Here is a 27,669-nt window from a genome sequence, read left to right as displayed (position 1 = left end):
CTCAATTCGAGCTCACACATTCTATTGATGCTGCAGACTTCGAAACTCGGAGTGACCTCAGGGGGCAATCGGTTGTTGGCCCATTATACATAACTCACACTGATCGTTGCTTCCGTAGGTGCATCTGTGAGACCTATCGGATGGTTCATTTGGCCACTCTTTGCATGATTCACGTGCTTGTAGACGAGTCTAATGTTCCGAGCAATTTCAGTTGTGTTATTTTGACTACCTTGCTTTGAAATTCGCTCAAAAATGCTTTACAACGTGAATTCCAAGCTTTGTGATTTTTTATCCACAAAGGGATTGAGTTACCAAGGAGAAGACAAGGTCCATTTTGAAGCTCAGTGTCCACTCTGAAGGACAATTGTAAATGTTTATTGAGCATGTGCGGATTGGCGCTAATCCATTAGCACCGAGGTCTGAGGATAAGATGTTGTGGAATAATTAGAGTCTTGATAATCATCAGCAGAGTTGAATGCAATTCGCGTTGCCCAGAAATTTTTGGAGAAGTGCACAATAACGTACCTCTCTCACTGGATTTTTCCCACAAACAACAACACTCAGAGAAAACTGAACTTTGGCAGATGACTCCGAGTCCTCTATTGAGGGCGGACTCTGCCTCAACAAGTGAGAATTCATTATGGGCCAACACACAATATTTGCGCGTGCATTTTGAAGTTTTTTTTGACCATTGACCGGTTTTGTAGCATTCGAACACTTATAGAATCTAAGAAAATCTACTCTTTCTAGTCAGGAATAGCTAGACATAAATAGCTTGGATTTTAGCTGGTCCTGACCGTGATAGCAAATCGGATTAAATGATTTAAATTCTGGTGTTTGAATCATTATTCAAATGATCTGATGGAAAGAGACGGACTGTTTGAACAGCTGATTGTGGTTGGTGTTAATGAAAATAATCAAGATGCAATGATCGGCTAGGATTGTCATCATTGCACGTACATTATGAGTTTCTGTGCATCTGCTTCGAGTCAGCCGGGACGTTGCTGTTCCTGAAAAATCTATGAAAATTTTGGATAAGTCGGCTGGTGACTCGGTGCGCAATCTTACCTCACCTGATACAGTATCTTGATATTTGTAGGCTGGCTCTGTCTCATCCAATCTCAACTCCGCTTTGATCTGTGATTGGGAAAGCCTAAGTGAGCTAAATATTTGTCGAATGGAGTGTTTTGTGATTAAAAAAAAATAGTTTGATTTAGTATTTACCGTTGAAAGGGTTCAATCTTGCCACGAAAGAACCCGTAAGCTACATGAGAAAATTTAACTGCATGTCTCACTTCAAAGTCACCCTAAAACTCGGTGAAATCGGAATTGTGTGCCTCGAAGGATTTCACGGAAGATGATTAATTTTTAGTTGGTCACCAAGGAGTTTTGTGCTGAAATTTTAGTAGAATGATGAACCAGTCCCAGATGTCTTATAACTGGACTGCTTGTGTTTCCCCATTGGCTGGTTGAGAGGAATAAGGATGTTTTAGCCTCACGCTAAGGGGTAGGGCCTGTCACATGATTGGATGGCACAGGTATGGGGTCCTGGCTTAAAATAGCCGCCTGAACTCAATTTCAGTTGAAGTGAGATGAAGTGCTCTAGCTTGTTATTCTTTCGTTTCAGGTAAGAAAGAGTTAGACCCTTCAATTCTTCTCAAACTAGACTTTCTTTCTTTTGAATTGAAGAGTGTGCTCGGCATTTCTGTGCAGTCTGTCATACCTTATTCAATTCGAACCGGCTTGGCATCAGGGATCTCAGGCATTGCATTTCGGTCTGCCAGCTTACACCAAGTACCTGTTGAATATTGAGCACAGAATGTTACACCATGAATCCTTATAATATATCTTCTTCAATTCACTACGCACCACAGAATGATGGAAGCAACAGCCTGAGTGATGGTCATTGCCCAAGGGTAAGTGTGTATGAAGTGGAAATTGCTTGATCTGCGCACATGCGGCAAGCCGAACTGATCTGACGTTCTCGATCGCTGCCAGAATACTGAAATTTCAACTGAGCACGCACTCTCCCTACTTCACCCGGTCTATTCTTCTGCCTTTTCTATCAGTCCCCTCAACAACCCAGTCGCTTCGAGTGAAGCCACTCGTCGACCGTACAACTCTTCGTCTGCTGAGGTCAAAAGTCACAGGCCACAATCAATGGAATCATTAGGTCTTCCCGATCAGATCAGATTACATAACCTTTCTAACCATGGCTCCGCTGTTTCCTCTTCCAAAGAGTCGGGGCCACGACACAAGGGCAGCACTATCCGTCGATATCCAACACGGCGAATTAAGTTAACACAAGGATCGGTCTTGAGTATCAACTATCCAGTACCTAGTCCTATACGCAATGCTATTCAATCCGAATATCGAGATGCGGAAGGAGAACTTTCTGAAGAATTCACGCAAATGAGATGTGAGCAGTCGCACCAATATGCCATTTATTTCAACCCCTCGTGACAAGCTAACTTTCTTTTTTAAATCTTTAGACACCGCCGCGACATGTGATCCTGATGAATTTTCCCTACGCAATGGTTACAATCTCCGTCCTTCGATGTACAATCGGCACACTGAACTTCTCATTGCTGTCACATACTACAACGAGGATAAAGTACTGACTGCCCGAACCCTGCATGGGGTAATGCAAAACATTCGAGATATTGTCAAATTGAAGAAGACAGAATTCTGGGATAGAGGTGGTCCTGCATGGCAGAAGATCGTCGTTTGTCTTATTTTCGATGGCATGGATCCCTGCGACAAAAACACACTTGATGTTCTGGCAACCATTGGCGTCTTTCAAGATGGCGTGATGAAGCAAGATGTGGATGGAAGAGAAACGGTCGCTCACATTGTCTGTTATCCCACCTCGCCCTTCTGGATTCCAATGTTCAGGAAAATGTTCAAATGCTGATGGTTCCTAGTTTGAGTACACCACACAGTTGTCGGTTACCCCGAAGCAAGAGCTTGTGCGCCCATACAAAGAGGACCCTATGAATCTGCCCCCGGTACAGATGATGTTTTGCCTCAAGAAAAAGAATGCTAAGAAGATCAACTCACATCGATGGCTGTTCAATGCATTTGGGCGCATTTTAAATCCCGAGATCTGTATCCTGATCGATGCGGGCACAAAACCCGGACCGAAATCTTTACTCGCCCTATGGCAGGCTTTCTATAATGATAAGAACCTCGGCGGTGCCTGCGGTGAGATTCACGCGCTTCTCGGCTACCGGTGGAAGAAGCTCCTTAATCCCTTAGTTGCGGCTCAGAACTTTGAATACAAAATCTCAAACATCCTCGATAAACCCTTAGAGAGTAGCTTTGGCTACGTGAGCGTTCTTCCGGGTGCCTTTTCCGCCTACCGATATCGCGCTATTATGGGAAGGCCTCTTGAGCAGTACTTCCATGGAGATCACACACTAGCTCGGAAGCTTGGCAAGAAAGGAATTGATGGGATGAATATCTTTAAGAAGAATATGTTTCTGGCAGAAGATCGCATCCTTTGCTTCGAGCTAGTCGCAAAGGCCGGCAATAAGTGGCTGCTCACATACGTGAAGGCGTCAAAAGGAGAAACAGACGTGCCGGAACGACCAGCAGAGTTCTTAAGTCAACGGCGGCGATGGCTGAATGGCTCCTTTGCGGCATCGCTATATTCAGTCATGCATTTCAACCGGATGTATAAGAGTGGGCATAGTATCTTTCGTTTGCTGCTGCTTCATATCCAGTTGGTTTACAACATTTGCCAGTTGATCATGACATGGCTTTCACTCGGTAAGTTGATGATATCCTTTAGGGGTATGTTGGTGATCTGCCAGACTACTAAAGTCTAATAGCATCCTACTGGCTCACAAGTTCCGTCATCTTGGACATTGTGGGAACACCAAGTGCGACTAACAAGTTTAAAGGTTGGCCTTTCGGCAATGAGGCTACCCCGATTGTCAACAACATGTTGAAAATCGGCTATCTGACATTCCTTATGCTTCAATTCATTCTAGCGCTCGGAAATCGTCCAAAGGGGTAAGCATTTGGGCTTAGAGATGGGTAGTCGCTTGTAACTAACGTTCAATCACAGATCAAAACTTCTGTACACTCTCTCCTTCCTCTACTTTTCTGTGGTCCAGCTTTATCTCCTCATTTTGTCGTTCTATCTTGTTGCGCAGGCAATGACACCCGAGAACCTCACTTTTGATTTTGATCATGGTTTTGCGGCACTCGTCTCCGGCTTCATTTCCTCAACTGGTGGACTTGTTCTAATTGCCTTGATCTCAACATACGGAATCTACTTCTTTTCTAGCATACTCTACGCCGATCCTTGGCATATGATTACTTCGTCGTGGGCCTATTTCCTCGGAATGCCTTCTTCGATCAACGTTCTCATGGTCTATGCATTTTGTAATTGGCATGATGTTTCATGGGGCACAAAGGGATCAGATACCACTGCAAAACTTCCATCGGCGCAAACGAAAAAGGATGATGAAACACCTTTTGTTGAAGAGCTAGATAAACCTCAATTCGACATTGATGAGCAATTTGCAACCACTGTGAAGCGAGCCTTGACTCCCTGGCAAGAACCGATTGAGAACGAAGGGGTGGCCCTAGACGATTCATACAAAGCATTCCGAACGAATCTCGTTTTGCTGTGGACATTCAGTAATGGTCTTCTGGCGTTGTGTATCAACAACCTCAGCATTGACAGGCTTTGCCTAACGGTAAGTTGTGCCTGACTTCATTCTTCCGTTGTTAACACGCACTGACCGACATAGTCTACATCTACGCCTCGTACGGCATGGTATTTCAAGATCATTCTGTGGGCCACTTCTGGTCTTTCAATTTTCAGATTCTTTGGAGCACTTTATTTCCTAGCGAAGACCGGAGTCTTGTGCTGTGTTTCCAGACGTTGAAAAGGCTCGAAATTGGTAACCACGTTTCGATCTTTGAAGACTCAATATTCTCTGCAATTTTTTTTTCTCTCATTCTTCCCCATTTCATCCTGGATCATTCAAAGGTTGTAGATACTGTCGTGATTTAATCCAAAAAAAATTTAACATTGTCCAATTATGATGATGAGCTTGTATTTCTAGATTCGGCATGGCGCAAAGTGTAGTTTAAAAAGCCTAAACAGTACCATGGTTGCAAAGAAGGTTCCCCCAGGTTCCACCTTTTGCTGGTAAAATTTATCCTCGGTCCCGCGGGGCCCAAAAAGGGCCCTAAAAAGAAGTATGACTTGCGGAGTAGTTGTGACAGTACTTTATCAATATTTGCGTGGATGATTGACCGGGGAGTTATGCGGCCCGACACATGCAATGCATACACCTATGTATGTGATGTGTGCTTATGATCATAACTACCTCTGAATTGTTCCCGAAGTACCCTTGAACACTCCTAACGTTCCCCAGACTGTTTGCGACCATTTTAAAAGATTAATTGGACTCATTGGTGCCAAGAAATGTTTGAAACCCCGCAGAATCCATCAATGCTGCCTATTCCGCATATAAGCCGGTTCACAAGGTGGGGGGAAATTTTTCTAATCTGGTGCACTTGCTCATTGTTTTTAGGGTCCCCCAGGTCTGAATTTACTAATTTGTTACTTCACTCCTATAGAGATATCAAATCAGTTGAAGTTAAGTATGTCGACCGAGCTTTTACTCGACAGACAGTGGTCTTCACTAGTGGTCCATCTTGCCTGAGCCAATCCACCAACTTCACCCGATGCTAGTTGCAACTGCTGTATGACCCATATCATTAACGCAAGGTTATAGCTTCTAGGAAACAAATTTCATAGCCAATCTACAATCTGTAAAGCAGATGATATACAGGTCCGGTGCGATAGGCACTATCCATGTGGCAATTGCCAGGATGCAGACATCTCCTGTACTCAATGGCGGGCTGTAAAGCCCAAATATCTGGGCACTTGCCCCTAGGGTGGTTGCTCCCGCGGCTCTTTCTGTAGTTCCCGACGACGAGCAACACCTGATCATCAATTTGATGAAGGCAACTCGAGGAATGAAGTCTTGCCAGTCGTCCACTCTATCCAAAGTCCTCATTATAACGATTCACGTGGGATCAAAACCGGGGTTGTAGATGATTCGGTCTACGATGCTCAAATTACAATTCAGCATCAACTATTCCATCTACCAAGTCTTACTCTTGACCAACGCAGTGTGCTCGAAACAGCCTGATCTACCATAAGAATGTTTTCCGGCAATTCGAGAGCACTGTCAAAAAGAGAGTCTTCATGATCCTCGATAGGAAGTTTCCTCCCGAAGCACGTCATTTGAACTCCTTACCTGGATGCTGAAAGGTGCACCGATTGTTTCAACTACCTCGATACGTCACAAATTTGACACTCAACATGAAACTCCGCAGAGATCCGGTCTGCCAGACTAGATACTTTCGGATTGGATTATTTCAGACATATCTCAATTCAAAAATTGAAGCCGGTGGGCTTTCACTTCTTCGTAACAAGATACCGACTCGCAAATCCATCATCTACACCATTTGCTACAGTGCTATTGCCTATTGGTTTATCGTTACAATTGTAAATCTTCAAGAAGACGCCGACCTTGCCCTCGAGCTGGGGAAGAATACCAAAGAGTGAGCATCTGATCAGGCCGCATTGAAGCAGATCCTACCGCTGACACCATCCTCTCTTGCGTTGTTCCAGGCTATCATATTTGAGTGCAAGCCTCTGAATGCCGTCGCTACATTTTTTCTCGATCGGGCTAATCCATATCAAGAAATTTCTTCACCAAGGGATTGATCCCTCTCTGCCATACACATATGATTGAACTAGTGCGTAATACCTGCTTGCATTTCAGTCTGTGGATTTGGTATGGTATTCTTGTATTGATGGTATCCACTGTTTTTCTTAGAGATAGGGAAGAAGTTCTTTAATTTCCATAAATAATGATGATGTTCAACAAAGTTTTGTGAAATATTCGAAGTTTATATTTAGTGGTACTTACAGGTATATACCGTTGGCGTTAGGTACGGTCTTGCGGTACCAGACAGCGGGTTATATATTTCGTTCTCTATTGTTCCAATCTGAAAAAAACTATCAATGTATCTTCATCGTCCATTTCCGTTAATTTAAATTGCATTTGAATTTGCCGAGGCTGCTCTAAGAGACTACATGCTTGCAGGTGTAGAGATAGTGATAGCGTTGTGCTCATAGGCAAGTGTATGTACGATATATAGAGTCACCTACATGATTTTCTGCACGAAGACCACGAAAAGAAGAAAGGATACAAATTTGGAACGATGTTCATTCCTACCATTGAAACATGACTACTCAGAATTGTTGCATATTTAATCTGGTCGGAAATTTCGCTCGAAAAAGGAGGAGCCCGCGTTGAAGAAAGGGCATGACAAGCCGAGATCAAGATAACAAGAAACATCTCAAAAGCAAGCAATACCTTACAAGGCCGACGATTTTGATATAAATAGCCATAAAAGAATTACATCAGAAGACCCACAAAGGACGCAATAAATTAAGAGCAAAGCATATCGCAGAGCTCAAAATCTGCTTACTTGCGGCGGACACATGGTACATCAGGGGTTCAGATATACCATGGTTCGAGATCAAACAAAGAGAGCCGGAAGAACATAGTCGTGGCGGTGAAAAGAATTGAATCATAGAAACGTTGCGCCGCGTATCAAGAAATGGCAAAGTAGAAACACCGTTTTCCCATCACAAGGTTGAAGTTTAAAAAGATACGAACTCGCTGAATAACGGACAAGACAGCATCGGGTGACAAGGCCATTAACCTAGTTGACACGGAACGAGTCGAAGATGACTGCGCGACCAGTTAGTACAGAACAATCACAGCTTAAGTTATTCAAGAAGCCTACCTTCATGACCTCTGCGGCAACCGCTGCCGATCCACATCAAGGTGTTCAAGAATGTGTATCGCTCATCGCCGGTCTCCATGGAAAGATTGACTCGGTACTTGTAGCTCCCGGGGTTGACACCATCTGCCATGTTGGCATCGATAACCTTTTCGAGAACATCCTTGGCACCTGTCAACCATCCCTCTGTGCGCACAATGATAAATGCGGGTGGCTCATCGACAGTCTGAAGAATATAACTCGCACGAAGGTTGGTAGTGGAGTCCTTGGTAACGATCTGTGTATCTTGACCACCGGGCTGTTTTCTAAAGTTAAAACGCTGGACAAGGAGAGATTGGGGGGTTGAGATTCAGCCTTACCAGAACGATACCCTTGCCCCATCGACCAGCCCATTGGCCGCCGACGAACGACACCCACTCTCTTTGGCCCCAGACGCTGGGGCCAACAGAGACCTTGGGGTTCATTTTGATGCTCATACGGAAATCCAGCTCCAGGGATGGCGCAGGGATTTGAAGTGATCGGGCGACGTCGCCCTCAGGGAATGTGTGAAGCAAGTTGTTGGCGGGGATCGAGTCCTTCATCACGCTGAGATAGGTAGGACATTCGAGCAGATGCTGGCGTTGGCGACTGGTGTTCTTCGCACGAACTTGCTGGCAATAAATGCATTGGACGGATAGGCACTGTTTCACACTATTAGCTTTTTATATTCAAACGTAGATGGTAGCCGAGTTCCATCGCCGTACCTTGTCTTCTTCCTTTGCGCGGAACTCAACGAAAGCTGCATGAACATCGTCTAGTGGGGGCGCGGGCAAGCTCGAACTTGCCGTCTTGGCTTTTGGTTTGGGAGTCGGACGCGAAGGCACGGCGCTTGGCGGCGCGGACGGAGCACCGGTAGGTGGAACCGGCGTCGCCATTGTGGCGCGGTTCTGGAGAGCGCCGAGTGGGGTCTGCAAAGGTGTAGCATGAGGGTTGACACCGTTGGTCATGAGGGTGCCATTGGGAGTTGGGATACTAGGACCAGTTGGACCTGTCGGGGTGGCTGTCGGGCCATTGGGAGTTCCGGGGTAGCCATTTGGAGGACCGATTCCGTTAGGGGCGGCCTGGGCGGGCTGGGAAGGCTGAGGCGCGTTGGGGTGACCGCGCAGACCTGGACATTCAAGAAGATGTTGTTTCTGTCGCGAAGTGTTCTTTGCTCGAATTTGTTGGCAGTATATACACTGAACGGAGAGACACTAAGACATGCACAAACCCCAAAACGGGTTTTCGTATGTTAGTGACGGAGACAGGTCGTGGGTGAAATATTACGAAATACACAGTCACGCACCTTGTCATCTTCCTTGGCGCGAAACTCGACAAATGCCGCGTGTACCTCCTGGTCGACAGTGCGACCCATGATGAGGGGAACAAGGGGAGTAAGGGAAGTAATAATTTCCAGGATAGCAAACAAAAAAAGTCGAAAGACGAATGGGTAAGGGCGCGTATGGGTTGTAAAGTTGGAGGGGTCAGGGTGAGAGAAGAAAAGAAAATGGAAAGATGAAGACAGGAGAATACGCGGGTTACGCGCCCTGCGTAATTTGGAGCACTGCTTACGGTACGTGCCACTACCTGTACTGGAGGTATATTACCTACTTTGTACAGCTATTACCTGTTGGTCTATTCAATCTCTTACAATATGATAGTTTTCACTTGTTTATCTTTTCGCTTACACGTCATCACTTGCTGCTACCTACGGAGCTGGTATGATTTGATTAAACTCGAAACATCGGCCAATGGATGAGACCGGTGGTCGGGGCCCTAGAACCATGACCCTAGAAATCTGAAATGTGCAAGGAATGAACCATGAATAGCTACCTACTGAAAGGCAAGTTCAAACCGAAGGCCTTGAATAATCCCTATAGAAAGTTACTCGGCTATGAACCTAAATATCTCTCATAGTCCTAGAGGTGGAAGCCTGTAAGCTTATCGATTGCCGAGTCGGAGGTTTCAGGGCAAACGAGGCACACTCGGATCAGAGACTTCTATGATTGGATTTGGTGGGGGAAGACAATTTTCCTATGTGAGTCTCACGCAATAAGCAAAACAGAAAAGGAATATGAACAACAGAAGCAAGTCTCTGAAAGAAGATTTTGACACATTCATATTTCCGTTCTATACTTCCCTCGTATACTTGTTCCGTTCATTTCCAAGGTTGGCAATCGAAACATCTCCGGGTATTATTACTGTTACTGAACCTGTTGTGCTATTCCGTATCCCATACACAATACTGTCAACTACTTCAATTATAACATACAGGTTCCTGGTAAGATTGGGGGGGGTATAAATGTGCTTTGAAAAATTAAGAAAAATCCACGACTTGTAGATCCGTTCGAATGATCTTTACCTCCTTACCCGTGCCATATCACCTTCTCTTGCTCTTTTCTCTTACACTTCTGTAAAGATGTTCTTCCATCTTCCATCCGCGCATTCCGGTAATGCAATACCCCCAGCACAGATCGCGTCAATAGTTTCGTCCATACATTTTCGGCGTTCTTTTATAGCGATGGAACCAGCTGCGCACGAATGAGCAGAGCCCATATCTTCTTCCATTTGCATTTCAACTCCTCGACAATGCGCCATCAATCATGTGTTCGACGTCATTCATGCTCTTCATTTGGGCCCATTGCGCACGGTTCACACTTGGGTTCCAGACAGTCGCAGGAAAATCTCACCATAGCGATAGCAGACTGCCCACTCCGTGCTTTCGTCGATGTACCCGTCTTGGTGAACATGCAGTACACCCTTTGTAGCGAGCGTGAGAATGTTCATCAAAGCCTGGGTTGCGACAGCTCGCGTAGTACTCCCAGGGGGAAGAAGATTTGCGAATGTGGTCTCAAGTCTGGCCGCGACCGAGCTGGACTCGTTGCTGTTCGGACTTACTCTGTTTCCTGCGTTGCTCTTTTCAGTAGCACCCATCTTGGTCTTCATGAAATCTATGAAATTCAAGCTTTCCCGATCAAGGGTTGACTTGGCACGTTCGAGAGCAGAGCGCTTGCTTGGCGATAGTGAGCTGATTTTCTCGCGGTCTGTTGCAAGCTCGCCTTCAAGATACTGGGTAAGATTTAGATCGTCTTCGAAATCACCTAGTAGCTCGAGACTAAGTCGGTCCTGTCCCCCTAGATAGCTGCGCCCGGCAAGCGGACTGGCGCTGGTGAGACGGCTTCGGGCCTTGCGTCCTTGAGAAGACAGTTCACTCAGACTGCCGAATCGATGTCTTTGCCGAGAGCTTTGAATAGAAGCGGTGGCGTTCCATGGCATCTGGGACGAGTGGTCGTCAAAGAGACTGGAAGGGGCATCACGGCCGACTTCAACTTCCATATTGAGGCGGTCGATGTTCTCACGGCTGAGGTACTCTGTTTGTTCTTCTCTTGCGCGTACTCGACGTCTCTCTGATATTTCACTGTCATCTGCGCTGCGCTTCCGCCCTTCTCGCCGAGGGTATCCACCAACAGCTTCAAACAGACTCTCGCCCGAGAAGAGGCGAAGTGGATGCGCTTCATGGTCCATTCCCAATCCCACTCCGACCGAGCCGATTCCCTGACCGAAAACCCAGAAAGCAGCGTTCTTCTTCGAAATGGCTGGAATCTTATTTTGCTGCTTTTGCTTCATTGCGTACGTCATGTTCGCAACGTACCCATTGGGCCATTGGGCCATCGTCATATTTCGAAGCGCCGTGGTATCGTCGGAGATGATTTCCTTTGGGCGTCTTACCCGGCGCTTCTTCGTAACTTCAATTTCAATTGTTTCTTCAAACCCATCCAGGCCTTCATTTGTCTGAGGAATTGTCAGACCTGCGGTCTGGGTGTCAAGCTCCATCATGTCGTTAGTCTCGGTCAATCTAACTTCTTCGTTATCATTCTGCATCTATCGAGCAGAGTCAGTGGATGCCTTTTGGTTTCGGCATGGATGCTTGCTACCCACCGAGTCTTCATAAAGCTGGCGTTGTTGGTTGTCTTTCAGTCCTTCGCTTTCCCTCAGACCAACAGTGGACTTCCTTACGGGAGGGATCTTCCCTCTGTCACCAAGCTCAATGATATTGCCATCCTCGTCAAATTCAAAGTCAGGCTGAAGGAGTACACCTTCTTCATTGGCTGGTTCTAGCCCCGTCATGTTGTGGAAAGCATCTGTCTTCTGCGCAGGCCTATTGATCTCATCGATCCCTAGGATAGTACCCTCTCCCAGGACATCATCCGACGGGAGCTCAAGGTGCAGGCTTGAATGTCGCGAAGTGCCAGACAAGCCACTGTTGGGTGACTTGGTCCAGAGACCACTGAGTTGGCTCGAGCTATCGTCCGTTGTGGCAGTGAAGTATGACAAGTCAATATCAAGTCCCGGGAGGGCTGTCTCGGGGAAGAAGGACGGGTCATAAGGTAATATCAGATTGCTGGGCCTGGGATGAGGTTAAAATCTAACCAATAGTTTGAAAACTGATGCCACCAATCAGTGGAACTCACCTGGTTTTTCCGGCAGCGGGATCAAGCCCACTCCCTGGGATGATCTTCAGCTTGGAGACCATCTTGTCATGCATCGTCTGTGTGTCAAGTAGCGTGTAACCACACTGTTGATTATACACTCGAGAAAGACCATACCTAACACAGGCAAATTGTTAGCATACCCGTGGAGAAATTACCGAGAAACAGGTCTCACAACAAGCTCCCCTGCAGTCGAAGGGCCATAGGTGCGTCCGGATTGATAATAACTCGGCATGCATTGGGGACATCCACGTCCAGGATGGCTTTTCGGTTCAGTCTTCTGGCAATGGACCTGGATCCCAGCGTAGCGACTAGCCTGTGGAGAGAGCATCATCAGTCCTGGCGGTATAATCCTGGAAGCCCTGAGTGTCATTACCATATTGTTGCGACACCATGTTCTGGCGAGGTGAGGACTAGAGCGCGACAAGCGAGTGAGCGTTTGGTTCGAGATAACGATGTGCAGAGACCTCAGACTTACTTTCATGGCTGTAAAACATGATTGCGGCTCAAGTGGACTCGAGTGAGTCTCAGGCCCTCGACTCTTCACACAGTTTGGATTTTCAGGTGCAGGCTAGGGGTAGTGACATTGGATCAGACGAAATGCTTTTTGGTAAGAGTGGATGTTGGAGAGGAAGAAAGATATCACGGCTGGTTGCCTGTGGGCCAGAGTTGTGAGTGGGTGATTCTGCAGTGGTTTGGATAAAAGTGAGTGAAAGGTACCATGAAATGCCCTCGATGAACACGGTTGATAAAACGACGGGAAAAGAGGATACAAGGAAGATGGAGAAAGTGGAGAGTTGATATGCGAGGGTGTGCAAATCCACCAGCCCGAGCACAAGACCCTTGAGACTGAGGTGAACAGATGCGTTGTGCATCTCAGCATATGGACCACGCTTAAAGCCACAGTTCTTACAAGCTAGGGTTATAGGTTCCAGTTAAAATGCATTGTTCTCTAATTTACAGTCGATTGAATTGATTTCCCATTTCCAATCGTTCAATAAACCAAACCGACTCGTATGTGGTCCTGGGATAGAGAATAACTCGTCGGGGACTAGGTCACACCCCGAAACTAGAAGGAAGAAAGATTTCACTTATTCTTGAGACTCTTTGAGAAACTGTATGTCAGCTGGGCATAAGGGGATAAAAAACGATGGGTCGCCCGAAAGGAGACAGCAGAATTCTAGGGAGCAAAAAATGGACCAAGACCAACAGAGACCGCACTCTTTTGACAGAAGTAGAATGGTAGACATAATCAACTATAGAAGATCTGAAAATTGATAGGAACCCCCCAGAAATCTCCAACCCAGAGCGATGTATAGGATGCACGGGGGGTATGAGACAAAAGACATGCACGAACAGCACACGAGCACACACTGATAGCTACTCATCACTGCCTTCGAGTGGTAGTTTAGTCGAGAGGAATACCCTCATACTCAGAGTAACCCAGGGCCAAATTCATGTTTTCTATTGAGTTCGTTAGCGTCATGGCTGATGAATTAAATGGATTCAACACTTACGCAAGCACTGGGTGGCGGCACCCTTCAACAGATTGTCAATTGTGGCACAGACAACCACGCGCTCGCCGCTGGAGTGGACAGCGAATCCGCCGATCTCGACACCGTGGCGGCCGGCAATGTCTTTGACAAGAGGGGCTTCACCCACGATCTTGACGAGCTTCTCACCAGCATAACGATCCTGGTAGAGGTTACGGATATCGCGGGAAGTCATCTTTTGCTTCAGAGGAATGCTGATAGAGTGCTTGATATAAGTGTTAGCAATTGTAAGGATCGATAAGCAGTCAGCAGGCACTTACAGAGATACCCTGGAACCAAACCGCGACGTGAGGAATGAACGCAATGCTGGTGCCCAGCTGTGCGCTGATCTCACGTTCGTGGATGTGGTCAGTCAGACTGTAGGGGATGAGATTGTTGGTAAGGAACTGCACGTCATTCTTTGGGCTGGGCTTAGTACCCGCGCCGGAGTATCCAGAAACACCGAAGGTGGTGGGCTGGCCGCCAAGGAACGGAACAAGAGGAGCAATTCCAAGCTGAGCAGCGGTGGCGTAGCATCCGGGATTGGCAATGCGAGTAGCCTGGGCAATCTTAGATCGCTCAACGAGCTCGGGAAGACCGTACGTCCACTTAGGGTCGAAGCGGTAATCAGCGCTCAGGTCAACAATGACGTTACCCGTCTTGGAACCTTCGTCAACGGCATCGACAAAAGGCTTGCAAATCCCATTGGGCAGGGCCATCACCCAACAGTCGATGTCACCGTTGGCAGACATCCTGCGGACATCCTCGGGGCTGAGATTCTCGTAAATGATCTCGCGCTTTTCGTATCCTTGGAGCTTCTTACCAGCCAACTCACGCGATGAGACGTGACGAAGATCCATGTTAGGGTGAGCGTTGAGAAGGTTGATCAGGGCCTGGCCGGTATAACCACGGGCACCAATGAGAGCAATTTTGGCAGGCTGGGTGTTGGAGATGTTCTTCTCTCCAAGGGGAGGGTTAGGGTTGGTAGTGGCATAGGTGCGGAAAGAGTTCACGGCAACGGTGGGACGCTTAGCACGGGTCATGCGCAGGGCATTGGTGGCGGTTGAGAACCCACGTTTCTGCTCAGCAGAAGCACCGCTAGCGCCGAAGCCTTTGCCAATGTTTGCGGCAGCCTCAGCCGCACGGTGAAGGCGCGCTTCAAGGTTAATATCACCGAACATCTGGCGGCCGTGCGCGTTGAACTCCTGAACCAGCTGCTTAACTTCCTCGCCATTTTCGGCGCCGTACCAGAACAGGACCTGGCCATCACGGCTCAAGCTACCATCGGCTTTGTCAAAGAACCAGGTCAGGTTCTCATCATCCTCCTTGACAGTCCATGCTAGCTTGGTGAAGTCCTTCTTGATGCTGGCGAACACGTTGTCGGCAACATTAGTCAGCCAACCAGACTTGGTGATGGTGAAGGTGGCCAAGTGAGCCATCTGGGAGTTGGGTTGAGGGGGCAGCACAACGGCCAGAGCTTCCATGGGCTCGTCGTAGTAGATCTTGAAGTCCTTCTCCTTCATACCCTCGACGTAGCGGTCAACAACGGCACGAGCATCAAGACCCTCGCGATCACGGATTAACACTTCCTTCAGAGCCTTCAAGTCTCCAAACTCGGACAGAGAGGTTTTCACATGGACCTTGTTACCGCGGCGAATCAGGGTACCAGCACCGGAATCAGTGAAAAGTTCCTTTTGGAGATCAGCAGGGTGGATGATTGCGACGCTAGATGAGCGAGGCAAGTCGCTGAGGAGCTCCTTCATCTCCTTGATCTTCAGGCGAGTGCCGTGGCGCACCCACCACTGACTCATCAGGTGGTCGTATTCCTCGTCGAGATTGATGGCGGAGATTTTCTCACCGGTGTCACCGTTGAATAATCCGCCCTTCTCGGCAAGATAGACAATCTTGAGGGGCTGCAAGGCGCGGGCAAGCTCACCAGCAGCCACATCAGCATTAACATTGAGCACCTGGCCGTCGGGGGTCTCGGCCATGGAGGTCAGGATGGGCAGACACCCAGCAGCAATAGCTGACTCAATTGGAGACTTGTCAACACCGTTGATCTTACCCACCAGGTTGTACTTGGGCTTGTCGAGGTAATCAGCCGAAAAGACGCCTGCGGTAATGGGACGGGCGCGGATGCCGATGCGCTCAAGCTCCTCAACCAGCTTCATGTTCTCCTCCAGGAACAGCTTGCGAGCGAGGGCCAAGGTCTTGCCATCAGTCACACGGATACCATCCTCGAACTGAGGCTCAACGCCGGCCGCCTCCAACATGCGGTTGAGCTGGGGGCCGGCACCATGGACGACGATCGGGTACAGACCGACATGATTAAGGAATGCGAGCGCGGACGACAGTGTCTGGAGGTGCTCTGTAATAATAGCGCCACCAACCTTGATCACGGCGAATTGCTGAGAGGACACGGAGGTGAAGTGTGACAGGTACTGCTGGACCTCGCGCTTGGAGCCAATATTGCTCAACAGTTGCACGACGGTGCTGCGGGTGGAGGTCAGGTGAGGATCCGTCGAGCGGGAGTAGTTGCGAGTCTGGTGCAGGGAAGTGGCAGTCTTTGCAGCTGAGACTCGCAGATGAGCCGTCGGTGCGGAGAGAGAACGGATGGGCTTGCACGAAGCTCTCCGCACAGCGGAGCGAAGGGACATCATCTTGGCAACGCACATGCGGCAGCCTCAATGGTCTCACGGTCGGCCCTGGGTGGGAGAGGCCCCAAATTTGTATAAGTAGGTGGAAGGTAGGTGGAAGGTGCAAAAGTGTTGAGTCAAAAGAGATATTTTTCAGATAATCGGCCGAGCCTCGGAGCGATAACTTGGTCCAATGACGGGGAGAAGGCGGTGGACCCCTGTCTAGCGAGCGATTTGTTCTCCATCTTTCTGTGCATGCGACATTTAATTCTCGCTATTTTTCATGAAGTGACCTTCTGCAACTCTTGTTTTCAGGTAATTTTTGAGTCATGTTTCTAATAGAGTGCTTTCCTTTGACTATTTTTCTTCTTAATGTGGAATCTTAACATTTGTGTGGCGGTATAACCGGGACCAAGAAAAATCAAAATCAAAGAAATTCACTTTCCTCGGGCATCGACCTGGGAATCTCCTTGAGACTCCCTCAAATGATTGTACCTCCGAAAAAGCCCACTTCTTCTGCTCGGAGATCGTGAAACGTCATCCTGCTCGGGTTTAGTCTCAGTTATCTGATCCTGTCCTTTCCTCTCACTCGTTGCATTAGGTAACCGCTATCCACTTCCCTCCACCCTGGCTGGATCTAGCACTCTGTGCTTCCCGCCGACGGCATATGCGAGGGCTTCTGCGAGGGTTTCTCTAAGTGGTCTAATTGACGAAAGTGGTGGACACTTGTTCCCATGCCAAGATTTCCCAGCATTATCTGATTTTTCCTACTCCAACTTAACATCCTCCGGTCCATGAATTCCCGGAAATTTCGTCAGGAAGGGCAAGACTTGCGCTGCTACACCTTATAGGAAGAGACCCACTGTTGAGGACATTTAGATCAAGTTAGTTTGATGAATAGACACCTGATGCGAAAGGATTCGGGCCTACATGATGGGTTCCTTGCAGGAGGCTCTCATTGGCGAATTGGAACTTCACAGGTCAGATGGGTCTTCCAAGGTTGGGCCACGTGGACTCCCAAGTGTGTCAGCAAATAGACTTGTACGTGTGCAAATTTACAAATATAAACCATGTATCTAACCAAAATCGGAAAGTAGACCCTCCAACCTACTGTCAAACTCAGTTGCTTTCTTCCATCACCACTTGTGCACACTCATGCGAAGACTGAGACTCAATAGACAAGAGAGATGATGTTGTCTTTGCTCTTCGGAGGGTGGTTCTACACCAACGTTCCACATTGCATGACTACATGTGGTGCTTTTCATGGATCTCAACAAGACTGGGGATGCAATAAAAAGCATAAAAGCACAAGAAGGGAGATGGAGATTCATTGTAGTGAGAAAGCATCCGAATGGCAAAGTGGTAAGCATACTTAAACACGGCGTCATGGAAGTATCATTCACATCTTCACTCGTCGACCGGATCGCATGTAGCGACACAACCCAAAAGCAGATGATCTCGTTTCGTTGCATGGAAAAGTCAAAGAGGATTTGGTCATTGAAAACACGCCCAGAAAAAAACAGCAGGAGGTATTAGCGGCTGCGAAGAAAACGGAAAAGGCCGCACGGCCCCAACAACAGTAAGCCCAGTAAAAGTCAAGATGCCATGTCCAAAGAGAAGTCGTAAGTTGCGCACAGTTGAAGTGCTTAGTGCTTGGTGGCGACCACTGTGTACGGTGTTAATGGCGAGCTGAAAAGTCAGACCAGGGAAAGCCAGGGAGTGCTTACCGGCCGGCACAATGATGACAATGAGGAGAATAATCACGCAGATGACTAGACACACACGCATCTTCATGTCCTTCCACCACATGTCTTTGCGCACGCGATTGGCACCACGGCGGAAGCCCTGAGCGGAGACAGCGAGGTTGTCGGTCTTATCCTGGAGAGAATCCAAGTTTTCACCACGTTGAGAGACCTTGTTGATGTTTTCGCGCATCACACCGACGGTGTCATCGATTTGCTACAGAAGATACCATGTCAGCCCCATTGCGGGAATCAACCGCCCCAGCCTTCTCATTTTGATATATCATCAAGACAACAAGACAACAAGCATGCACCTTCCACCAGATAATATTTGCATGTTCACTCAATGACTGGGGTCGCTAGAAGTCAAAGACCGTCGAGAATTGACTTACTGCTTGCAAAGCGGCAGTTCGCTGGTTGCCATGCTGCCCGGTAGCAGCCGAGGCTCCAGTGGAACCAGAGGGGATATAGGGATCGTAGGGTTGTTCGGTAGCAGCCATTATGGAAGTCGTGAAAGAATTTTTTAACAAAAACCTCGGATTCGGATTGGCCGGAGATTGGGAGTGTCTAGTAGACGACCTCGGGGAACGCTAGGGGTTGCACTGTTTTGATGGGGAAGCGCAGCGAAAGAAAAGTCTGGGGGACTAGAATCGACGCAAAAATTGGGTATAGAGTAAGAGCTATCTATCGTAGGATGATAGAGATTGGGATGTAGCGCAACGGCAAGTGACGGAGGAGATTAACGGTGTTGTCTGGAGCGAAGCAGACAAGTTGCCGCTGAGGCGGCTTTGCCCAAAGTCACGTGCTGTGGCGCTCTCTCAGAACAAAGCATACTATGCTGGCTCCCTTCTTTGGGGTTTTGAATGTAAGTTATTTTCAAGTTTCCGATCACTGGCATTAATGGTGAAAGAAAACTTGATTATTTTCTAACTCGGGCTAGAATAAGTGGTGTACATCCAAGCTTAACACTAAATCAAATGTATTTACCGCAAACAGGCACTATCCTTAGGTAAAATTACAGGATTTGATGTAATTTGAACCCACTTCGGCCGTGCATTTTGACGCCATTGTCCTTTCCACTTCTTTCCTACTAGCCAAAGCCTCCTACCACCTTATTCTCTACCACTTCTTATCCAACTTGTCAGGATCCCAGCTCCCAGCCGACAGCCTTGGTATCTCAGTGCCAAGGAGCCTTGGGACAATCCAGGCAGCAATTCTGCAGCCTATTTATGTAATCCAAAGGTCACCTAGGCAACTCAGACCGCCAACTGACTAACTAGGCCAATAGATTACAACGAGAACTGGAACATACGACTCCGCTGTAGTCTTCAGTCCATTTAGGGACTACATTCCTCCTGCTAGCGTTATGTTTCCATCATCACATCTTCAGCCTTATCAGTGTGCGTACGATGCGGCGCGAAAAGAGAGGAAGGACGAAATCTCGGGAGTAAACCTCAGTCCCGGAAACAACATGGATCAAGATGAGTGCATGGAATACAGTACTCGAACATGATGCCATTTCGTATTCTTGTCCAGAATCTTTTGGCAAACATTCACTCAAGTCAAGGCCTCTTGGACGGAATTCGTGGGTTCAGTCATTTAAAAATCAACCAAAATATGGGACAGGGAAGGATCAAATGTGTGGGCTGGTAGAGATCAGGATCAATAGGGATTTTACTGTGCCAATAGCCACAGAGAAATGATCCGGTAGGATGGGACGGGTTATATGTTGATCTATGTACCCAGTATGTACGTACACACCCCTCATCTCGCTCCGCATCGCGGGGCTTTGGGGAAAACTGCATGTTTTGCATTACGCACCACCTACGTTAGTCCGGTGGGCCTCGAGGCGGTTAGTGATTGAAATTCACATCGGGGCTCATTAAAGCTAGAACCGCTGCAACCCACGACCCTTCATGGCAATTTTTCCCACACCTTGATCCCTCTTTCCCGCCACAACCGAGGCAATGAGCTCTCCTTTGACTGAATGATGCTGCACAGGCGGGGCCCCGGACTTGCCTGCAAAACCAGCCGTCAAACCGTGGCCAGAAACCCTAGTGACACCCCTCAGGTCTTAACTTCGTTCTTTCGCAGCTGCCAGTACCACTCCAGCATGGCCATTTTCAGAGCGGTCTTACTAGCCAGGTAAACCCGATCTGAATGGAGGTAGAAATCAAGATTCCACAGGAACTATAGGTTTCAAGGATATATCGAATGGAGGATAAATTAGAAGGGCCTCATAGACACACGTATCTAGGTATGATAGTCCGCTCAATTCGCTCCAATATGGACAAGGGCGCGAGATATTTGCCTGGAGGAGCTCACCGCGCAAGTTTTCAAGGAAACAAGAGCTGGCTAGAAGATTGCGTGTGGCGGTTTTCGTGCCAACGGAGTGGGAGCAGGCCAAAACGTTGGAGGTTCTCTATGCACTGACGAACCTACACTGTTGGTCAGTACGGTATGTTTTTTTTTATTCAAATTTTTGACAACGGGTTCTGACGTAGGGGAAACTATTGGATCGCGCTGCTGTGGCACGATTCATTTGTCCATGAAATTGCCCTACTCACCTGTCTTGCTAGATGGATTCACTCTCCTTAGCTAGCTTCTCTCTCTCATAGACAGTCTGTCCAACGAACTTCATGATACTGGTTCTTGGTGCCTGCTGCAAGGTCTCAGCTAGATGACTCTTATACAACACTTTGTCCAGCCACGGAATTTGCATCATCTGCAATGGTCATCAGCATCTGGCCTTGTTACTGGAAAGGAGAAACCCGTACCAGGCAGCCTGTATCATGAAATGAAAGATGTCACTGAGAATTCCCTAACATTCTCACCCGTTCTAAAGACGAAAATCTTTTCAAAAATGTCGTTGATCCCATGACATAAAAAGTGAAAAAAATTAGAGCCACTCGCTCAAATCAAAGACCTCACCGTCCGTTTAGAAACACCGATCCTGTTGTTCAGTGATTACATGGAGCACTTCGTCGACCAAGCATTCAATAGTTGCTGCATTTGAAAAGAAGAAAAGCTGGGCGACGGAATTTTTCAGCTTCATGTGGAGTTCACCGTCTAGTGCCGTAAATATATTAGGGAAAGCACCCCCGGTCTTGGTGTAGGGGCGGAGAGGAGCATATAGATCACTTTTCAGAGCAGAGTTGAGCAGGAAGATTAGCTTCCATATAGACATCGAATGGACTATAGAAATTTATTGAATATGCCTGAACAAACCCCTCTCTCATATGGTAAATGGTTGGAATCGCCCCCTGGTCAATAATCAACACCATATCTGGCCCCATTCTCTCCACCTCTCCGTATCGCTGGTGGGCCTACTTTGTTTTGACCCATGTCATTCGCGTAAAATTGCTCACTTCGCGTAAATGGATTTACAGGGTCTTGTACAGGGAAAATCATGTTCCATCAGCATTGAGTGTAACAAATATTTTACTTACGTTTGTTCATTATATCCGTATAGCTTATGAATGTAGTTAAGTTGACTACGGTTATCGATCTATCTAAGTGTCATCTTGTAGACTGTTTATAGACCGGAGTCCGGTAATGCCCCACTAGATATCTGTGTCAATCTTGTTGCCATCCTTGCCTATAGGTATTGAGGCCAAAGAACTAACAAGTAACATTCAATTTGTAGTCATTCCTAAAATATCCCACCTATAAAGTCATCTACGCCGCTGATTATACCGCTGCCCCAAACCACTTCTACACGTCCAAAACGCCTCTCTCCAACCCTCTTTTAAAGCACCCTCTCCGAAATACACACTCGATTTAGGGCCTTTCTCAACTCCATTCTCCCTCACTACCTTCACTTTTCAGTGTACACAGATCAGCTATGTGGCATGTGAGCCAGATTCAGAATCATCTTCGACTTGGGGAGTCGCTGATTAAGGCAATTGAATCTTCGACTACGTGAATTAATTCGTGGAGAAGAAAGGAAAGGAGATTCTTGACACACTTTTCAATGGTACAACAGACAGCTTGAAGCTCCCAACTTAGCCTCTTCGTAGATAAAAATGAAAACAAAGGTCTCTCACGCCTGGGTTACCGTGGCTATGATTCAGCTGGACTTGCAATCGACGGCGACAAGAAGAAAAAGATTTTCATCTACAAGGAAGTCGGTAAAGTCACAAGGCTCTTCATCCTGATCTCACCAAGGTCTTCGAATCGCACGCCGGTATTGCACACACTCGTCGGGCGACCACGGCTCCTCATCCGGTACAAACTGCCACCCCCACAGGTATGCATCCAACAGCATTGCGGATCTCTAGTGTAAAACTATAAAATTGATGCCATTAACCTAGGTCCAATCTGAAGTCGGAGTTTGTCATTGTTCACAATGGCATCGCCACAAATTTCAAGATGATATTGCTCAAATTAACGATGGTCAGCTTAATGTTCACCGTATAGATGAGGAAGTTGGTACCTCGAATGTCCGTGTTAGTCAAACCATCGAGCTTGAACTACAAGAGATGATGAAGGGTAACTTCAACTAATTTATGCAAAAAGAGAATTTTGAACAACCAGAATCCGTCATCAATGCGATGCGTGGTCACCTTAACACTGAGAATAGGGCCGTGACACTTGGTGGTTTGAGTCAACCACTCCTATATCGTGGTCCGCGGTATCTTCGAGGAGTCAACGAAGATCCAGGATGCTGTCGAACTAGCTTCAGAGTTTTTAGATAGACGAGCTCCTGTCTTCCGTGAGGATGTATGTGTTTTTGTCTCTCAGTCTGGTGAAACTGCGGACTCTCTTATGGATCTATGCTTACTGCCTTGGGCGCAGTGCTATGACCGTGGGTGTCATTAACGTTGTAGGATCCTCAATCTCCATCTTGACACACTACGGTGTCCATATCAATGCCGGTCTGGAGATCTGTGTCGCATCAACCAAGGCCTATACTTCCAAAATGGTCTGCTTGGTCATGTTTGCCTTGGTACTAAGTGAAGACCGCTCGTAAGGACCAGCGCCGTATCGATATTATGGAGAGCCATGCCAACATCTCCGAGCAGATCAAGGAGGTCCCGAAGCCCTCAAGATCAAGGAAATCTCCTACCTCTACTGTGAAGCCGTCATTTCCGGTGAGCTCAAGCACGGATAAAACTGAGGTCCCACGTACCGTTGATGCTCTTCAGGGTCTGTTCAATGTGATTTACTTGCAGTTCATGGCCTATTGGCTTGCTGTGGCCGAGGGGCTGAACGTTGACTTCCCAAGAAACTTGGCCAAGTCTGTCACTATCGAGTAGAGCGGTGGATCAGCCTATGAAAAGGCTTGTGAAAAATGACATTTAGTATAAGAGTACAGTTCGATCCATTGTGGTCCATGGAAGCTCGTGTCATTTTTGTCTCATCCACTGGGATTAACGTTGTATTTCAAGTGATGTCGACTTTCCTGGTGACTCTTGAACTGAAATGCACCTTAGATGAATCCGACTACTAGTCATGTCAACTATGAATCAAATCGCCCAAACCACTAGATCCTTCCAATTCTTTCTATGCAATGAAAGTTGTAGGAGTAAAGAGAAATTTTCAAATGAGGTGATAAATTCCGCTGAGCTAGGGAGCATCAACCTACGCTTGGAACAGGGTTGTCATTGTTGAGCTAGTTTCAGTTGAGGTTAGACTGGTAACCCCGAACGTAGATATTGGCTTCAGAGTGCGACTGGAAATATACCCCACTCGCTCATCCTTTGCCGATGTCCCTTAATCGCCTCCTGTAACATCCATAAATTATTCTGGAGGAACGAAGAAACGTAGGTAGAATTAATGCATTAAGAAATATCCAGTCTTCTGTCCAGTGTCATTTTAAAATGATATTGCGTTGGGCTAAATATTGGACTGTGTTGTGTGATTGGAAAGCTAGATACACGATTTTTGAGGTCTCTCGCACCGAGACAGGCAAGCTAGACTATGTCCTCCTGATTCAAATGCTCATTGAACCACTCAACTCCTTGCACAAAAGCACTTCGCTTCGCATATCTTACAGCTTGGATTGCTGGATCGCCACGCACCGCAAAGCCATGCTCCACACCGCTATAGAGGTTGATCTGATAAGGAAGACTCAACTCCCTCAAGATACCTTCTGATACATGGCGTTTTTCAACAGAGAAAATTCCGTCAGTTTCTGCTGCAGCAATAGCCAGTGGGCCTTGGATGGCCTTGAGCTCGGCTTCTTCAATGTGGGATGGATGTGCTGTATAGCCCACGTCTATTTTTCCCGGGTGCAGGTGCCGCACAACATACTTGCCACCGAAGCAATATCCCACAGCACCAATTCTCTAGTCCCTGATCAATGGTGATTTGACTTTGTTTGATTCGGGACATACTTACTTTGCAGTCAAATTGGGTCCTCATTTCCCTTAGGCAGGACTCCACAATTGGATCAACGGTTGAGGGGAGATGATTCTTTCCTTCCGGGTGATACCCCCCGGTTCTCCACTTCTCCATATCGAATTCCCCCGGCTTGTTCAAAGGCACAGCATCACCGTAAAAAAGATCAGGCATAAGAACAAAGTAGCCATTTGTGGCAAACTGATCCGCGATGAGTTGAGCGTTTGTCAAATGATGGCCGATAATATCCGTGAGTCTACCAAAGGTGAGAATTTTGAACTTCCAGGGGGGGAATTGCTAGGGACTTACATCAAAATCCCATTTTCCGACTTGGAAGGAGGATGACTGATATAGACTTCGAAGTCACCCAGCATCGACAATGCGCCTTGTGGCCGTCCGTCATGTTTGAATCCTTGGTAGCAGCAAGATTGAGGCGGGTGGGACGCCATTCCAGAAGAATGAAAGTAGGGTGCCCTAGTCTTGGAAAGTTCAGATTATCGGGAAACTACCACGTCTAATGACACCAGGGACACGAACCCGAAGTAGATCAAATTTAAGCGAGATCGTCCAGTCTTTATGCATACGACGTGTCTAGGTAGAGCCTAAGTGCAAGCTCTCCACTCCGAGGGCCGAGCGTGAATGAGACAATTTGGCAAACTCAAAAAGCAGCCGCGAAAAGCAAGCCCTCTACGTAGTAACCAGACAATATCTGGAAATAACAAGAACTCCAGAGAAATTCGATCCGTACATGACCACATATCTGGCGTTAGACGGGACTGGACCCAGAAGGCTTTTGACAGATCTCTATGCCGTACAACTTATCCGGGAAATCCCACTTCAGAAAATTAATCCGAGTAGAGTAATCTCTACAGTTTACTCTGAATTTATCACTCGATCTAGCAACCCAATAAAGAAGAAGCCATGGTGACACGACCAAAGATTGAATTTAAACTGGCATTTCGGGCACCATATGGCAGCAAAAAAAGATTGACGAGCCTAGCCCGTGTGGGGATGTTGTGGACGTGTACGGAGCAATTTTTGCCAACATCCGAATTTGCAGGGATAAAAGGACCTTTTTTGGTACATAGATCTACAGGGCACGTATGGATGACCGAAGGAGATATGGGTTTACTAACCCGAGAAAACAAATCAATTATTCCGTACAAACATCGATAACACTGTGCACTATATCCACTCAAGAGCCGTTGTCCCGAGAAGGCTGGCGGAAGCTCTCGGATCCGGACTTAGAGCTCCCCACCGTTGACCTCGGGAATAACTTTTGGATCGGAGCTCACTACTAATTTTGGTATCAGAGGCCGATGTCAAGTCAACCTTGGAAACAAGCCTCTTTACCAATCCATCGAACTACAAAGGTAAAAGTGTCCACCCAACACATATTGCCATTAGGCTTTGATTCATTAGCCTAACTGTCTAGGTTGATTTTGTACCAGAAACCTCTTCATAATCTTAACCCAAGGTGCAGAGAAAGCTGAGCCTGCGTAGGCTACGGAGCCTACAATGGCGGAAAATCTCCCTCACCACAATTCTTTTATGGGTTACCATGAGTAAGTGATGTCAGAAACGCATCATCTTTTTCTTTTGTTTAGTCACTGACTATCTTTAAAAATCTTTTGGTCCACTGACACAAGTTTAATCGAAAGATCTTCCTGTAAAAAGAGTTTCCTATCCAACCATTTTGCTAGATACTCGCCCGCCATCCCGCGCACCGCAAAGGAACTTGGCACTGGTGAACTTACGGCCACACCTTAATATACGTATCTTGTTATTCGGCTTCATGCTGGGACACATCCTTTGGGCACCATTGTCTGAACTTTGTGAGCGGGAAAATATTGGACGCTTGCCACATAGAGCCTGACTTTTCAGTATATTCCTAATCTTTAGCTGTTTTGGCGATTTCATCGCTTTGGTTATCATGTGCAAGTCCAATACTAGCAACTTGTGCTAGAGCAATGTTTGTCTTCGTAGTGTTTATTCTTTTCACAACGTTGTCGAACTATCCCTCGTATATTGATCTACTAGTGGGATCACCTTCATCACACTCTTAGTAATCTGTATATTCTCGTGATGCCCTTTGGGTAAGCTTGGTTGAGCCTATTGGCGTGAGCAGGCGACCCTGAGATAATTGGAGATGTTGATTGTAGTTTCGAGCAAAGCTAAGACGGCAGCGGTGATTGAAAGAACGTCATTATATCATCATTAGCGAATTCACGGGGTAACACTCCATTTACTGACCATGACCTTGGCTGAGATACTGGGTATCTCAAGTAAACAAATATGAAGTGCTGATATAGCTTGAAAACGGATGATCAGCCGAAGAGATCCAGTGGGTGGTATAACGTCCATCGCCCCTGCATTTCGGAGCGACTTGTTAGAAATCTGAGAGATTGATGTACTGGCGTCAGTGGAAAATAGGGGCATCAATTGTCGATCGGTTACATTCAACCAAACAACGATTCGTTGCTCAAGCGCTGGTGATCGCGCCTACCTATATAATTTACACGTTGAACGCCATCATCCCACCTTAGCGCGCTCACACAATTTATCTGAATATCGAACCTTAGAGATACACGCCATGTTGTCTAAATGTTGCACCAAATTAAAATCAAAGATTGAGACTTTTCTTTCTTGGAAGCCGCCGGCTCCACCGAAATAGTGCACCCAAACATTCATGGATGTGCATTGTTCACAAATCTTAGTAAACCCATCAGTCCTTGTTGATCCACTTTCATCCTACTCTGTATGGCCCACCAACATAGGGAAGGTGTGTTGAACACTTAGCAGAGATTGGCTCTTGAGTGTGGCACTGAGAAAGAGCGAAAGTTTATTAATCTTGTTGAAATCTAGAGAAAGGAACATAGACCAATATTTCGTCATCTCAATCCTTTCGTCTATGCCGAAATACCTGTCATAGGTTACCCCACAGCCTTACAAGATCCAAAAAACCACAGGGAAAAAATTGTAGGAAGCGTATCACCTCGGTAGTTGATGGTATGCATAGAGTCCCTATATCCCCAAACTCCCACTATCTCGTTATCAGCCA

General features: G+C 47.0%; 9 protein-coding genes across 9 annotated transcripts; 3 read left to right on the top strand and 6 right to left on the bottom strand.

Annotated features, from left to right (window-relative positions):
- Positions 1 to 1,829: 1,829 nt before the first annotated feature.
- Pdw03_8320 (Chitin synthase) lies at positions 1,830 to 4,901 on the top strand (the record flags this gene model as incomplete). The annotated part of the gene is made up of 7 exons (XM_014677975.2): positions 1,830 to 1,916; positions 1,999 to 2,419; positions 2,493 to 2,854; positions 2,925 to 3,771; positions 3,834 to 4,017; positions 4,073 to 4,709; positions 4,764 to 4,901. 7 exons carry the CDS (start codon positions 1,830 to 1,832, stop codon positions 4,899 to 4,901), a joined length of 2,676 nt encoding a protein of 891 aa, XP_014533461.2.
- A 2,866-nt stretch (positions 4,902 to 7,767) lies between these two features.
- Positions 7,768 to 9,241, bottom strand: Pdw03_8319 (Outer membrane protein, beta-barrel; the record flags this gene model as incomplete). Its single annotated transcript, XM_066101926.1, has 5 exons — positions 7,768 to 7,796; positions 7,852 to 8,146; positions 8,208 to 8,528; positions 8,592 to 9,080; positions 9,173 to 9,241. The coding sequence occupies 5 exons, from the start codon at positions 9,239 to 9,241 to the stop codon at positions 7,768 to 7,770; spliced, it is 1,203 nt and encodes a 400-aa protein (XP_065957009.1).
- A 1,277-nt stretch (positions 9,242 to 10,518) lies between these two features.
- On the bottom strand, positions 10,519 to 12,853 carry Pdw03_8318 (Rad21/Rec8-like protein, N-terminal; the record flags this gene model as incomplete). Its single annotated transcript, XM_014677972.2, has 6 exons — positions 10,519 to 11,748; positions 11,806 to 12,274; positions 12,339 to 12,473; positions 12,532 to 12,672; positions 12,733 to 12,769; positions 12,835 to 12,853. 6 exons carry the CDS (start codon positions 12,851 to 12,853, stop codon positions 10,519 to 10,521), a joined length of 2,031 nt encoding a protein of 676 aa, XP_014533458.2.
- Positions 12,854 to 13,764: 911 nt separating this feature from the next.
- Positions 13,765 to 16,548, bottom strand: Pdw03_8317 (Acetylglutamate kinase, putative; the record flags this gene model as incomplete). The annotated part of the gene is made up of 3 exons (XM_014677970.2): positions 13,765 to 13,820; positions 13,874 to 14,114; positions 14,170 to 16,548. 3 exons carry the CDS (start codon positions 16,546 to 16,548, stop codon positions 13,765 to 13,767), a joined length of 2,676 nt encoding a protein of 891 aa, XP_014533456.2.
- A 1,622-nt stretch (positions 16,549 to 18,170) lies between these two features.
- Positions 18,171 to 18,766, bottom strand: Pdw03_8316 (V-SNARE, putative; the record flags this gene model as incomplete). Its single annotated transcript, XM_014677969.1, has 3 exons — positions 18,171 to 18,190; positions 18,252 to 18,483; positions 18,659 to 18,766. The coding sequence occupies 3 exons, from the start codon at positions 18,764 to 18,766 to the stop codon at positions 18,171 to 18,173; spliced, it is 360 nt and encodes a 119-aa protein (XP_014533455.1).
- Positions 18,767 to 19,101: 335 nt separating this feature from the next.
- Pdw03_8315 (uncharacterized protein) lies at positions 19,102 to 19,779 on the top strand (the record flags this gene model as incomplete). The annotated part of the gene is made up of 3 exons (XM_066101925.1): positions 19,102 to 19,131; positions 19,420 to 19,497; positions 19,555 to 19,779. 3 exons carry the CDS (start codon positions 19,102 to 19,104, stop codon positions 19,777 to 19,779), a joined length of 333 nt encoding a protein of 110 aa, XP_065957008.1.
- Positions 19,780 to 20,621: 842 nt separating this feature from the next.
- Positions 20,622 to 21,453, bottom strand: Pdw03_8314 (uncharacterized protein; the record flags this gene model as incomplete). The annotated part of the gene is made up of 5 exons (XM_066101924.1): positions 20,622 to 20,704; positions 20,834 to 20,841; positions 20,903 to 20,991; positions 21,044 to 21,051; positions 21,333 to 21,453. The coding sequence occupies 5 exons, from the start codon at positions 21,451 to 21,453 to the stop codon at positions 20,622 to 20,624; spliced, it is 309 nt and encodes a 102-aa protein (XP_065957007.1).
- A 1,533-nt stretch (positions 21,454 to 22,986) lies between these two features.
- Positions 22,987 to 23,524, top strand: Pdw03_8313 (Sugar isomerase (SIS); the record flags this gene model as incomplete). Its single annotated transcript, XM_066101923.1, has 2 exons — positions 22,987 to 23,190; positions 23,240 to 23,524. 2 exons carry the CDS (start codon positions 22,987 to 22,989, stop codon positions 23,522 to 23,524), a joined length of 489 nt encoding a protein of 162 aa, XP_065957006.1.
- Positions 23,525 to 24,181: 657 nt separating this feature from the next.
- On the bottom strand, positions 24,182 to 25,190 carry Pdw03_8312 (Dienelactone hydrolase, putative; the record flags this gene model as incomplete). Its single annotated transcript, XM_014677968.2, has 4 exons — positions 24,182 to 24,556; positions 24,609 to 24,864; positions 24,918 to 25,087; positions 25,146 to 25,190. The coding sequence occupies 4 exons, from the start codon at positions 25,188 to 25,190 to the stop codon at positions 24,182 to 24,184; spliced, it is 846 nt and encodes a 281-aa protein (XP_014533454.2).
- Between the last annotated feature and the right edge of the window lie 2,479 nt (positions 25,191 to 27,669).

Source organism: Penicillium digitatum, chromosome 3 (assembly GCF_016767815.1).
Source record: "Penicillium digitatum chromosome 3, complete sequence".
Taxonomy (NCBI): domain Eukaryota; kingdom Fungi; phylum Ascomycota; class Eurotiomycetes; order Eurotiales; family Aspergillaceae; genus Penicillium; species Penicillium digitatum.
The sequence above is the reverse complement of the archived record's forward strand: the minus strand, read 5'-3'. Positions and strand labels throughout refer to the sequence as shown.